Source organism: Aquila chrysaetos, chromosome 7, assembly GCF_900496995.4.
Source record: "Aquila chrysaetos chrysaetos chromosome 7, bAquChr1.4, whole genome shotgun sequence".
Classification (NCBI taxonomy): domain Eukaryota; kingdom Metazoa; phylum Chordata; class Aves; order Accipitriformes; family Accipitridae; genus Aquila; species Aquila chrysaetos.
In genome coordinates, this window is record NC_044010.1 from 5451516 (window position 1) to 5466097 (window position 14582).

Here is a 14582-nt window from a genome sequence, read left to right on the forward strand (position 1 = left end):
TTTAAGTTTCATAAAAGCTATGTTGGAGCTTCTGTAATGGACAAGAAAATGCGCAGCACAACAGCCTGCCGCACTCTATTCTTCACAATAAAATTAATTCTCTGGTGATGATGAATGTGTAGCATGTATCATTTCAGCAAGACTTTGGAGCTCTCTTCCGAATCATCACTGTCAGAATGATTATTCTCATCCATTAGCATTGCATTGAGAACTCCATGCCAGAGCAGGTCATCGAATATGCAGCAAGGCTCAGCAGAACGGGTTTGATCACTTCTTACTTGTACAGAATTCCTGTCTGCAGCGATCCTAACATCCCTTGCAACTGCCAGGCAGTTGTTTTGGGGCCTGTTAATGAGTACGTTAGAAATAGATCACGCCTGGCGTGTTCTGTAGATTCTGTCTTGCAGGGGCTTTCTGTATTGTAGTGTCAGATCACCCTGCAGTCTTTGGTGCTGTATCCTTTGAATACTATTGGAAACTAAGGGTATGTTAGGATCTCTGCTATGTAGCTGGAAACTTTGACACGCCCTGAGAGACAGGACAATTTTAAACAGCTAAATTAGGCATCTGGTCTGAAGTGCCCTCAAGAGAAGATTATCTCTCTGAGGGCAGAGGGAGCCTAAGGGAGATTAGCTTTTTACGCCTTTGTGAATGCCTCATTAAGTGATTTACCCAAATTCACTGAGGAAATTGGGACTGGATATCTCCCAAGTCCTCCTAGAACATCCCAACCTCTGGGTCATCTCTCTGCTTGTGTGTTGGGAAGGAGTGTTGACTCTTCTAGCCTCCTTCTGTGAAGTCAATCCTAATTGTGTTGAGGGCCGTAAATATTCACCAGCCTTGGGAGGAAAGTTTTTGGGGGGATAATAGGTTTAAGCAGAGACCGCTATTGCCTTCCTATGCGAAGTGAATTCTTGAAAGACCTGTAGGGTTGAACCCTGGCTCTGCCTGACTCATCGAGTGTTACTTGACATTGGCGAAGCAATGATTTCACTCCCAAATATAAAAAGAAAAGAGATCTTGAAGCTGTTCTCAGTGGGAGGTATGGACTGCTTGTCTAGATTTGCATGCCTAACTCCTATAGCCACATTTGGAAAACACAGGTCAACGTAACACCTTGTCCCCGAGCAAAACATCAGAACTGGGATCAGCTCCTTCCCTGCTTCCGATGCCGTGAGCCGGCCTTCCTTGGGAGAACAGGTCACGCAGTTTCCCACCGGGGCTGCTGACTCAGCTGGGAGATGGCAGGAGGCTGGGCTCCCTGCCACGCAGCAGCAGTCGCTGAGCGGTGTGGCCTCCCGTGATTTCGAAGTGATTTGACACCCTCTGACAAACAGCAGCTGCAGAGCCCAGTTCTGAGGTGTCGGTAAGGAAGTCGTTAATGATATGTGATCTTTCAGGGGAAAAGGCAGCGCCACGCTCTCGATGCTACTGATGGCTTTTATGCTTGTTGCATTTGTAAGGCTGGAAGGGCAACTTTTGTTTTAACGAAAAGGGAAGTGCTCTCTGTTTCTCGTCCCTCTCAGGTAGGAAGGATCTGTTGCCAATGACTTTGTAGTTCCACAAACACTTGCTGCGGTTAACAGTCAGTAATTAAGGCCACAAACCAATTGCAGTGCTAATTCTTTAATCCCACTTGGTCGTATCCTGCTGAAAAAAAAGGCATCTTCAGGCTGCTATTTTCCTCCTGCCCAAGCTTCAGATTTGGTCTTTAACTAAAGGTGAAACTTTCTGAAAAGTCAGAGCACAAAATCTCTTTATCCAGTCAAACAAGGTTTTCTTTTTTCAAAGGTGGTAACGCAGTTTTCTACCCACACAGCAGAGAAGTAGATGAACTTCAAAACCCAAGGCCTCGTGTTTAGCTGGTGGAAGTCAGCATAGATCTTTTGACAGCGGTGGTGATATGTCAGCTTACAGCAATTAAGAACCTGGCCCTTGGCCTCTAAATTGTCCACACCAAGCTGATCAATGGTGAAACTAGATCGATTGCATAGTAACAAGGTTACAAATTGGTGAAAATCAGCTATTATTCTTGTACAGGAGGAAGTTCCGTTACAGCTCGGTGACCGCACTTAGAAAGAGGTGTTGTGCATGCATAGTATCATCCACAGTTATGACCTATCTGGGTGTTCTCGATGTAGTAAATCCTTCTACCTAATGAGGTCCTTACTTCAGAGGAAGCTTGGTCTTGTTGCATTACATGTCTGGAGTCTCAGGCCTAAGCTGGCTCTGATTTTCAGCATCAAAAGCCAGTTTAATTTATAGACTTGCAAAATATTCATAAAAAACATATCTTTCTTAAAATAAAGCACACGCTGGAACGGTTACTTCTAGTATTAGGGCCATCATACACATACATCTTTCTCAAACTGCAGAATTTTTCCTTGTAACGTGTCTTCCGTAAGTGCCTTGGGGATATGAGTAAGAGGCATTGATGTTCCAGTCGGCACAGGATCAAGTTTGGTAGGCAGCATCCTGTCCTTAGCAGACTTTCTTCTTTTCAGTTGACTCATGGAAATTATTTCTCCGCTCTTTCCAGCAGACTCTGGCCTGGTATGGATGGAGGCCCCTTTATCAGGCAGGTGTAGCTGAAGGAGCGGGCAGAGCGTGACCTACGGGAACTCTCTCTTGGAGTCTGAGGAGAAGGGCATTTACCAGGGAAAGCCCACCTCCTCCTCCTCAGTCTGCCTCTAGAGGCACCTGCTGCATTCAAAGGATTTTCCACCTCTCTCCTCGCCCTGCCTTTCCTCCTCCTCTTCTACTCCTGTGGCTCCCTATATCCCAGGAACCAAAGGAGAGTGAAACGTAGCTGCTTAATAAATTGGAGTGGGATGCTGCCCTTACACAGCAGGCTAGAAATGTGTGCATGTAGGAGCTGCAGGTATAGGAAGGAAGAGAGGAAGGCGAGATCACCACTCCCCTGCCACGGTCCCTTAATCTTCCTCCCCATGTGCTGAAACCCCTTTGGCTCTTCCCTGTTCCTCTCCATAACTCCTCTGCCAATGCAACAAAATTGCATTTTCCTTGCATGGCTGAGAAGCTTTGAGCAGGCTCTGCTGCTGAGGACAGCAGTGTATCTTGACTAAACACGTTATAGCTCACAAAACATCATACGTTTTCGCTCATCGTTGCAAATACCCTGAATAAAGTCCCTAGATGCTTGGACTCTGCTGGCAGAGCAGTTATGCGCTCCCCTTAAAACAATCGTGTTGGTCGTGAAAGGGTCTGGAGACTTGTGTGAGCGGTTGTCTTTTTGTATTTTTTTCAGAAATGTCTTTTCCCCAAATGCAGCAATATTTGGGAACAAGTCACCAGTTCTGGTACGGTTGGTAGCGAATGAAAGTCAAGTGACAACAGTTGCCATTTTGTGGCTGTTTGTGGCGTGAGCCGATGAGCCTCATTTCAGCTCCTAGAGGGCAGCCATCCACATCATACAGATGGCTGCTGCAGTTGGCATTTTGTGAAGTTTCCATGGATTGCTCTTTGCTTTTAGCCACCTCAAATGCAAAAAAAACCCCATCCCTATTGGTGGCCAGAGTCCATGCTTTCAGTGTCTGTTGGCTCTCCATGAAAAGCAGATGGCACTTCAGGCTTTCACAGCGTCAGTCCCTGAGTATCTGTAAAACTGAGCTGCCACGCGTGTAGGCAGAGGTGACCCGAGTACCAGTCCCAGAGCATCTCGGCACTGCGTATCTCGGCAGAGGCTGCCTGTCCAGGGCCAGCGTGGAGGGTTTCTCCTTTGGCTGGCTTAGATGCCCAGACTGTGATGTCTTCAGCACGTTTCCCTCAAAGCCAGGGAGAGTAAGGCTAAGCCAGGCTGTGTCCGCTTGTGCTGCTGTTTTCCTTCCAGCTTCCATGCAGAGCCATCCCGCACCCATAGCGTGCAAACACAGACGCCTTCCTAAACTTGTCATCTGAGGGCTTCTGTCATGTCTTTAGTGGTGCTGTACAGCCTGCGCTCATCAAAGGGTGTTGCTCTAGGCCATGTTCCCTTTGAACCGGGTGTGAGGGTTTTGCATTGGAGGAGGGTGATGTGGTACCCGTAGGGCTGGGCTCATGCTGCCCCATCCATTCCCGAACCGCATAGTGACAAAATGTGGTCAGTCGGGCTGGCCCTGCCAGTCCTGCACCTACCAGGAATATTGGTAAATGGCATTAAAAGGTGGCAGTATGGATTTGTGGTGTCTGCGCCCTGATTGTTTACCTGAATTTTTCCTCAAGTTTTCAGAAGGTAGGAAAGTTAGAAAGCAGACCTGCTGTTTCGTTATCTGCTTCCAGCAGGGGGAGATGGGTCCAGAGAGTTATTTCTTCTGGGAACACGTACAAAAATAACATTATTTATTTTACTCAGGAGGCTCTCTCCTAGGATTTGTGTGATTCCTGCTTGTTTGGCCTTTTATACCCAGGCAACCCCTTCCTTTTGCTTCTCTACACTTCTAAAAGCAAATAAGACCTATCAGCTTTAGGTTTTGGTTTTGTTTTGTTTTTTCCCAAGGTTTACAAGACCCTCAAGGGAATTTTGTCCTCATCTCTCTGTTTATTATGATTATTATTATTAAATAGCTATGCTACGGTGGTTCTAATGAGGATTGTATAAATGCTGAAGAAGATGAAGATTTCCCCTGTACTTCCATCTCAGCAGAGAGGTGCCTCCGAGTCTGCTGTGACGTGCCCCACTTTGTAGGGAGGCACGGCCACATGCGGTCCCACCTCAAGTCGGGGTGTTACCGGAGTCTGGGGACAGGATTCCTTCTTTCTCCCTCCCCGAACCCCCCTCTGTCGTTCTCTGTGTAAAACATATTGGTGCCACTTTCCATGAACTATATTTAACTAAGCATTAAATTTAGATTTAACTGGATAGTTATTGCCTCCTAAGTAAATACTCTGAGATAAGGAAATATTTAGTGAGCTCTAGCAGTTGGGTGGCAGATGCTTCTTGCATTGCATAATAGTTAATCTTCGACAAATATGTTTTCCTTACTCCACTGGCATTTAATTAACATACAATAGCTCTTATTAAATGTAGATGAAACATATGTGGGAGACCCTTGCAAAAAGGATCCCTGCAACACTCTGACTCGCGAGAGGGGTGCGTTTCTATCATCTGTAACTTCATATGGGACCGGGTCTTTTCGCTGTACTTGAACTCTGTCACAAGAGTGCAGAGGTTTCCTCTTGGTGATGCCCATCGTCTGGCATGCCAGCAGTCTGAGGGCATCTCTCTGTACTTTGTGCTGTCCATAGCCCTAGAGCGGTGGCTACTAGTCTATCTGCAGCATGGTCGGCTTCAGAGCGATACCCTTGTCAGGTGAAATCTCTCTCTGCAGTAGCTTGGGAACATCCAGCGTGCGGATTAACCCCTTAGCTACTTCTCGTTGCTCCCCCTCTCTGGTGCCATCCTCCCCAAGTCTCCTGCAGGGGAAATGTCTGAATTGGCTCACTCCTTGGCTTGAATACAAAGCAGTCGTCTCTCTTGCCGCTGCATGCCTGGCACTGGAGCAGCAGTGTCGTGACCTTAGCCCTTAATTTGTGGGCCTTTAACACATGCAGGGATTGTTTAAGTACTCATAGACAGCACGGCCTTTCCATACATTCCTGGAAGAAGAAAATCAATCGAGGGCCATTAACTACAAAGACACTGCCACTGGCTGGGGACATGCCTTAGCCACAAATCACTGGAAATGAGAGAAGTGCCCTGGGGCAGTACCGCTGCAGGCTTGCCTTGTGCCTCTGCACTTCCCTAGGCATTGGCTTGAGGCTGCGCTCTGAGACAGGACCCAGGGTTAGAGGGACCTTTGATCCCAGCCCGTGCGGCCACTTGTATGACACGGAACCATTTGGTACGTCTCTCCAGTTTGGGTCCGCTGTATCCCCGTAAGGCTCCAGGTGAAGCAGGCAGCGTCCAAGACCCGTTTTCTCCCTTCCTGCACATGCAGGTAGCAGCGCTGTGACCACCCAGGACAGCAACTCGCAGCGGAGCTTCCCTCAGCTTTATCTTTTACACCCTGCTTCTCTGCCACCCCAACCCACCCCTTCCCTCTTTGCTTCCTCCTCCATCCCTACGCGCAGCTTTCCCCATCCCTCCTGCAGGCAGAGGAGAGCAGAGCTGGGAGAACGGCAGGCAGGCATCAGCAGTAAAACATACGGCTTATTCCTCTCCATTAATTTAATCTCCCTTCTCCTGGGCTGGTGCTGGTATGTGGGAGCGGGCCCGGGTGGGCAGCGGTGCTGCCGGGCTCGGGGCTCAGCTGCGGGCGCTGGCACTGGGGGAGGACAGGCCGAGTATTCACACTGCGGGCAGCTCAATACCACCATTGTCCGCCGTCCATCCCTCAAAGGCTGGGAAAGGAGGGGGGAGAGGTGGGAAGGAGGCGGAGGGAGGGATGGACAAGTGTTTATCTGGGGAGAGGAAAGTCTGAGGGGGGGGGGGGGGAAAGCAAGGTTTGAGGCTGCGGAGGCAGCGGCCAAGAATGCCGCTCTGTAAAGCGGCTAGCTTGGGGCTTCAGGCTCCAATGGCAAGTTGTGGCCAAAAGTGGAAACAGCTTCTTTGCCCCCACCGCCCCATGTTTTCTCTTGTGAATATTGGCCGTATCATCCCCCATCCTCTCTGCCCCGCTCCCTGTGCCTCTCTCCCGGCTGCTCCTGCTTTCCCCTCTCCGCTTCCCGCTCTGCCTCTGCTTCCAATTCCCCGCTCCCCCCCCCCCCCCCTCCTCTCCCATCCCCTTCTGCCTCTCCCTCCTCCCCTTTCCAGCCCCCTCGGGGCTCCCCTCAGCCCTTCACATCCCCCCTCTCCCTGCTGCAGTGCCCCCCCACCACCTCCCCTTCCCCACCGCGGTCCGGCCCGGCCGCAGCCATTTACCCCCGGCTGGAGTGGGGGGGGTGGACGGGGGGGCCGGGCTGCGGCCGCGGGAGAAGGACGGGAAGCGCGGCTCGGGGGTCCCTCCCGCCCTCGCTGCCGCCGCCGTGGTGCCGAGCTGCCGTCTCACGAGTGAGGCTGCCTCCCTCCCTCCCTCCTTCCCTCCTCCCTCTTCTCTCCCTCCCTCCCTCGCTCCGCCTGGGAAAGTGGGTTAGGAAGGGAGCTCGGGGCTGGGAGGCTGCACAGCCGAGCACTGGAGCAGGACCATCCGCTCGCCCAGCCCGGCGGCACAGGACTCGTCTTGTTCCTTTTCCTTTTTTTTTTTTTTTTTTTTTTTTCCCCTCCACCTCTCTCCATCACTCCAAACGGGTCGACTTAATTGTTATTATTTTTGAATTGTTTTGCTAGCTGACTTTTTTCCTCTTGTCTTTTTTTTTTTTCTTTTTTTGATTGAAGGTTGTGCTAAGACTTTTTTTGGAAAGCCTTAAAAAAAAAAAGGCAAGGGGGGGGGGGGAAGAAGCCAGCAAGAGACTGAAAAGAGCAAGAGAAAGTGGCAGCTAAGAAGGACTGTGAAATCACCTCCCCTTTCTGGGGCTGTCGATCAGAGCGAGAGTTGTACATTATTCTTATTGTTTTTCTTTCTACATCTATCCACACGCACACGCAGTGAGAGAGCCAAGTACAGACAGCGAAACTCGACGAGACCAGCCATGGTAGCAAGGGCTCAGCCTGATCGGAAACAATTACCGCTGGTCCTACTGAGATTGCTTTGCCTTCTCCCTACAGGGCTGCCAGTCCGCAGCGTGGATTTTACCCGAGGTACCGATAACATCACCGTGAGGCAGGGGGACACAGCCATCCTCAGGTAGGGCATTTTGCCAACTTTTCCTTTTCTACGCGTGTGTTTCTCTGTATGCAACGTACACATGTGATGCGATACGGATTCGTGTGTCTATGCCTCTGTGAGAGTGTGTGTTGTTTTACCTCTCCAACTGCAGTAGCAGCAGCTGCTACAAACAAGCTCTGCGTGTGTGTTTCTGCTTTAATGTAAAAAAAAAACCCAAAACCGCAAAGCTTTTGAACACTTCTAGCCACCACTCTCCTCTGTGTAGTGCTCTGGATCAAAAGAATTTCAGCGGGGAAAGATCTGTTTGCATTAACCAGCTCTCGTGAACGTACATTTTCCACCAGCCCTGCAGTATCAATAGAGAAATTGAAAAGGGATCCAGCTGTGCTTGCCAGATGTTCCATTGATCTTCCCATACTTCTTTTTGTACCTATGCAAAAACTTTATCCCTGGTGCTGCCAGAACTCTCGGGCAAGTTCTTTTGGGAAACTCTGGCTTTTAATTCTATTTATTTATCTTTCTGCCCTGTAGGGAGGGGAGATGGATACAGTAGTTGAAAAGGCTGGTGAAAAAATGGTGTAAGAGCTCCCAACATTTACGAAGCTTGTCTCTCGTTCACTGTGTTGGTTTCTTTGCAGGGCTAAGTAGGCGGGTGTGTGCTGTGCCTGCGTGTGTCCGAGTGGTTGTGATGAGGGTGTCTTTGCACATGAAGCCTTGTTCACTGGCAGTATTGAGTGTTACATTTCTGTATTCGTCGTGCAGGTTTTCTAAAGGTAGTTCTGAGCCTACTTGGGCTTTCAGTTAGGAGCGTCCCAAATAGCTGAGATGCAGTCATCTTTTTCTCTGGGGTTTCTTTTTCAAATTCTGCCTTGCTCAACTTACCTGCAGTCACTTCCCTGCTGAAGGAACATCCTGTGCGTGTGAGTGTGTGCACACGCTGTGTATTATGGCTATAAAACTACTGGACGTAATTTAAAATAAGTCTGTAATCTGTATGAGGAGCTGATAGTGCACAAACCCTGAAGCATCAAGGGAGCAATCCCCTAGCAAAACTAACAGCAGCAGCAAAGTTTTCTTTCTCTTCCTCTGAAATAAATCCTTCTAGATGTCACCGAGTGGTCTGCTACGTGATCCCCTGTGTCCTGCTTCCCTCCCATTTAATGATAGAGGGGTATGTGAGCTAGCAAGATGGGATCAGGGAAGAAGGATGCTAGAAGAGGGATGTGTGTGTGTGTGTGTGTGTGTGCGTGTGTATGCGTATCGCTTCTCTCAGCTCCCGTGTGCTGGGTTGTTTTGATCCTGGAACATCCGTTCAGCAGCTTCCATTCCCCAGCTCTCCAGACTTGTTAACTCGCATGTAAGATTTATCCACATGGAGTAATAGGATTTACAGAGTAATTCATCTGCCTTGCATATGCAATGGAAGGGGTTTAGATGCGACATGGTAAACACCTAACAAGGAGTGTTGCCTCTGACTCCCAGCTTCTCTCCTCTCCCTTCCACTCACTAGTGATTCATATATCCCATTAACCCTTTTTTAGCGGGACTCCCAGCTGACTTATACCATTTTTGAAGGCAAATCACTTCCATCAATCATTTATTTTGGAGGGGCTGCTCAGGCAGGTGTTTGCTGGCATATGTGTGGTACATACAGCAGCAGACAAGTCATTAAGCTCACTTGCCCAGACAGGGGTCACTGGATTTCTATTTCCCACTTAACCTTGAAGCTTTTGAGTTTATCTAGACACTGTGTGCTAAAGCTGCATTTGCAGCAGAGAGGGCTGAGCGGATGGTGGAGATGGTGCCCGCATGTGCTGCGTGTAAAGCATTCGTCAGCAAGCTCATCGGGGCTGCATGGGAGAGCGGTTTCGGTGTTTGCCTGTGGAGCGTGTGGCTTGCCAGTGTTATGTCAGGCACTAAAACAAAACACCTGAGTGAGGTGATCCAGCTGTGTCAGCCAGATGTGTGCCAAGTGACACAGTTTGCAGGAGCAGCACACCACCCGGCCATGTAACTGCTTGCCCCGAGCAATACGGTGTTCCCGGCAGGCTGCGTTTCTGTCGGGAGTGACTCTGGCCAGCGCACAGGCTCTCCCTCCCTCAACCTCCTTCCTAAGCTCTTTAAGCAGAGCTGGCTGGCTGTATGCTTTTCACGTTTCCCAGGAAGGGCAGGTGTCTCCCCTCCCTTTCCCTGGGATCAGCCCCAGGTTTCTGGGATGTTTATCAGTCCCTCCTTCAGAGGAGAGGCAGAAGCCAGGCTGTACTGGGAGGCAGGACTGCCATGTGGGGCTGGAAGGGATGAGATTTCCCTCTGTCCCGTATGCTTTAGGTCCTGCAGGATGACATTTCAGTCCCTCACTTTTAAAGCAGGGGTTGGTTTGCTAGCTTCCCCCTTGACAGCAAGCCGCTGTCCCTGCCGCTCCAAAACATTACTCCCTTTAAGACAGCCTTGTGTTTGAAAAACTCCCAGCATCTCGCTCTCCCTGCCTATAGATCCACTAGTGACAACGCAAGGGGAAGAGCTAGATGGGGAAAAACCATTAGATGATCTATACTGACGGTGCTCAGAGCAGATCTTTACCTCCATAGAGAGATAAGTAAGAGATTTCTATACAGAGATCATATCACCTATCTTTGCTATGCATCTACTTCAGAGGGAAGAGGGAGCGTGCAGCGGTGGTTTACCAGTGCCCAGTAGCTCCATCCTGTAGCTTGAAGGGAAATGAAAATGTAGGAGGGAGAAAAAAATGATACGTAGTTGGACAGAAATAAAAGCAATGTACATAGCGATAAGATAACTAAAAACATTCTGTTCGTGTAAATTGCGGTGCAAGTCATTCAGCAAAGCACCGAGGACAGGGTATTCTGAATGACTCTTCTCCTTTGGGGCCTTATACATTTATGTGTAGTGTTACGCTTGTTGGTGGAAGAATGGGTGGGTGGACTGATCTATGAAGTGGAGAAAAATAGTTTATGATAAGCCCTAATGTTCCTAAAAGAAGCCACTCCTCTGGAGCTTCATCTACAGCTTGTTACTCAGAATAGAATTATTCTGAGAAGTTTGGATATGACTTTTTAAAGCTATGGCATTTAAAATATTCCCTTGCTATGGACTTTTAAAAAATGTTCCTAACTCTATTGGCTCATCTCCTAAATACCTGGCAGCAGATTTGATTCATTTGTTGGCCTTGCTGAAGGTTGATGACTTTTAGTGAGTATTTGGCATGGGCAAGTTAGTCAGGGAATTGCAGAGAGAGAGAATAAAAATAGCTTGTGATAGACTATCCACAGGGAAAAGGGTAATGATCCGCTCCTTGGAGCAAGGCTGAAAAGAGAGGAGGGGTCTGAAAGCTGCAACAGGTAAGAAGGGCTGAGCAGAGTTTCTGGTGTTTGGCCAGCTACAGCCAAGAAAAGAGAGCAGGATGTTTCAAAGATGACACTGTATATCAGAGAGCCTGTCAGACTTACTAAGGTTTCCTTTTTTAACTCTGTCTTCAGCAAGCAAAGAAGGACACTGAACCTTATTTTCAGTATTGAGAAGGAGCCGTGTGCTACAATTCCTGCCAATGTTTCACTTGCGAGATCACAGTCATGAGGTTGTCAGGTTTTGTATGCAACTTCCCTGCTTGACGTTAGGAAAAAAAAAAAAAGAATCTCCAAACAATAAACACACAAAATATCCCCCCAAACTAATTAAAACGGGAAAAGAAAAACAAGCCCCAACCCCAAATCTTCCTTCTGTTTGCCTGCCTCCAGCATCCCTTCCCACCTCACTTGCTATGGGAGTGTTGGGTGAGCAAAGGCAGGGACCCTGTGCTTTGGTACGCGCTTTCAGCCGAGGGACGGGATGAGAAATAGGAGGACGTTGGCTGAGCCGGGATACGCGCAGTAGTGAAGGGCCGCAAACTGTGCCTCTGCGTTCTGTTTGGCCCTTAAGATGGGTTAGAAGCAAAATAGCAACGGAGTCCACGCTGTGGGATCAGGTGCCTGTACAGCACGTCAGGGGGAGAGATCAGCTCTCTCGGGAACCATCGCAGCAGCTCAAGCTCACCCCGAAGTGCCTTTAAAGCACTATTCGGAGGGCGTCGGTGGGACTCGCAGGTTGCCCAGGGCTTTTAGTAGTCCTGTAATGACTTCTGAAATGGAGCTCATCACTAGCTGGAACCAAAATGGGTCACATCCCCATTCCCATCCGCTCAGTTATACCGGTACAAATTCACCAAAGCCCAAGGGCGCTGCCAAAAATACCGCATTTGTCTTTGGGGCAGATTCCCAGGGACTGCTAATAAAGAGGTACAAGTGACTCATACAGGGCTTAAGCTGCTGAGCGCTGCTCAGATGATGCTCAGCCCCTGTTGGAGAACTGGGATCTCGCCAAGGCCAGAATTTGGCTCAGCGTTCCTGAGTTTTTCCAAGCATCAACTTTTCATCAAGAATTAAATCAATCTGATGCTGATGCACTGATGAAAACCAACATTGAACTGAGTGTGCAATTTCCATTTTTACCAGGTATTTTTAAATAATATGAAGTTTCAGGCTGATAGCACGTTTAGGAACTTCCATCCTAATGGGTACTTAGTTTGTTCGAGTTACGTGTGTCGAAGGATGGGCTAGAATCAAATTACCAGCAGTAACGACAGCACTGTTGATGTAATCCTGCAATATAAGCGATTAATGCAAGCTCTGTTCTTGGCCTCCTAGTATTTTGCTGATATCCTACACGTGGAGCTGTGCTAGAGGACAAAGGCAGCTCAGGCAGAGTAGCGTCGCAGCATCACAACAAAGTTTATGCCCTATACGGTCATTTTAAAAGAAAAGTAAAAGCTCTTCAGATTACCCTTACAATTAGCATATGATTTGTAACAGGGAGCACTGAGCTGAGCCCTTTGCTAGAAACGAGAATAGGCACGTTCAAAGGTATAATGCTACATAATAATACAGTCTTGGCAGTAAAATTGTAACCTTGATTATTAGTAGTATTGTTGTGGCGCTTAAAGGCCACCGCTAAGTTGAGGCACCCTTAATATTAAGTGCCGCGCGAGCACAGGGTAAGGGAGATCCCCTCTTCCGCAGGGACGGGCAGAGGCCGGGGGTGGGCAGGAGGCACCCGGAGGTGAAGGGACTCGCCCAGGGTTGCACAGCAGGGCTCGGGCGTACCCAGCCTAGCGACCTATCCATTAGCTTGGGTTGCCTTTCGGCTCAGCCACGCGGCAACCCAGCAAATGCGACAAATGAGGTTTCCCTAGCGCGTCCTCATCTGCGCCGGTATCGGCTACAAGTCCCGAATGCTCTTCTTTTTCTCCAGTCTATACAAAGCCTTCGTTATCAAATCTAGCGGACGTGTGTCGAGAGAGGGTATGTTGGGATCTGTGCGAAAGGGGCTGTGCTCGGCTGATACTTCCCTTGGAGAAAAAAAAAAAAAAGTTAAAAAAAAAAACCCCAAACGTATAAATGTAGTAACAGATGATGTTGCAAAACTTCCAGGTCTGGCAGCAGATGGTGCCATTATATGAAGGCACACATGCATACATAGATGTGTGAGTGCGTATGCATGCATATGATAAAGGAAGCTGCAGTACGTATATGGTCAGAGGCTGGCGATTAGCATCTCTCCTTATACACACACAATATTTATATGTGGTGTGCCCAGTAGTGAGCAGGGCCTTTGCGATACCGCGTCTTCTGCAAAGTGGGACTAACCCATCACGAGCAAATGTGGAATGGAAATTAGAAAAGGAAAGGCTCTTTCTTTGGTGAAATTATGTATGTTTAATAACACTGTATGTATAATTTGCATTCAGAAAGATGGAGGAGGAGAGACAGTATCAGACTGTATGGCTTTAACCTCCTCCCCTGAGTCTGCACACACACTTCAGTTTGCAGCTAAGTACCATATGTTTTCCTACTTAGTTGGCATTAAAATTTATATAGTAGTATGTGTTACCTGGAGTGTCTCAGAATCTCTTCCACTCTGCTCCCCTTCCCAGCAGGTCATGAGGAAAGACCCAGTCTTAAAATAGCTCGCAGTTACTGGAATGTGCCATCTCATAACTATAAGTTTTCAAAATATATATTACACGTACCTGCCCTTTTATATCCAGACCCACAGGCATCTGATTCTGACAGACCTGCGGGGCCACAGCTTGCTGCTGATGCAGCGGCAGGGCTTCGACAGCCTTACTGTGAGGCTGAATATCTCCCCCGTGCATGTACATTTCTGCAGATTTTTATTAGGAGCAACTGGGTTGTGCGGGAGAGGCTGGCTGTGACCCCAGAGCGCGCCCGCTGCGCTCGGCCCCGTGCAAAGAGAGGAGAAATAGCCCTGCCGCAGCTCGACGGACTTCACTGGGGTTGGGCGTTTTTGGTCAGAGCTAACTCGATGGAATTAAGCCTGCTCAGACTGGGCCGGAGTTCAACAGATACTTTGCAATAACACATCTGCATGTGGTTTGGGGTGTGCGTGCTTGCGTGTGCCTGTGCGCGAATAAATATGTTTCCCTACGTTTGCTCCCGCTTAAAAATGGAAAGTGTTTTCTCCTGTGTAGTTGTACAAATGTTTGTATACTCGGCGAAGTTGCGAGCATCCCACGGACAGGATAGCAGACTGCTTGCTTGGAGATCTGTGTGGCTTTTTCTGACTCCTGGGCCTTGGTAATCATCTCTAATGCTGGAAGTGTCCTTAGATTCACGGTGCCTCAGTTGCTCCGGATGTTAAGGGAAGAAGCAGCGAGCAAACAGAATATTGCATCTTCCTCTTCTGAGGCTCAGTGGTTAACACCGTGGTAGATTTGCCCAATACTCCCTTCCCTCCCGCCCTCCTCTGAGAGGTGAAACGTGCCCGAGTGGTTTCTCTTCGCAGGTGCTCTCCTTTAGATGGGTT

General features: G+C 48.7%; 1 protein-coding gene across 4 annotated transcripts in view; it reads left to right on the top strand.

Moving 5' to 3' along the window:
* LOC115343582 (limbic system associated membrane protein) overlaps positions 1-14582 on the top strand; it is a 1014959-nt gene that overhangs the window by 697701 nt on the left and 302676 nt on the right. For 2 of the 4 annotated variants that reach the window (XM_030019709.2, XM_030019710.2), the window contains exon 2: positions 7643-7721. In XM_030019709.2, the coding sequence (XP_029875569.1) occupies positions 7643-7721 (79 nt within the window). Of the gene's footprint in view, positions 1-7065; positions 7722-14582 lie in introns of those variants that run through there. The other 2 variants (XM_030019708.2, XM_030019711.2) reach the window with 2 other exon arrangements.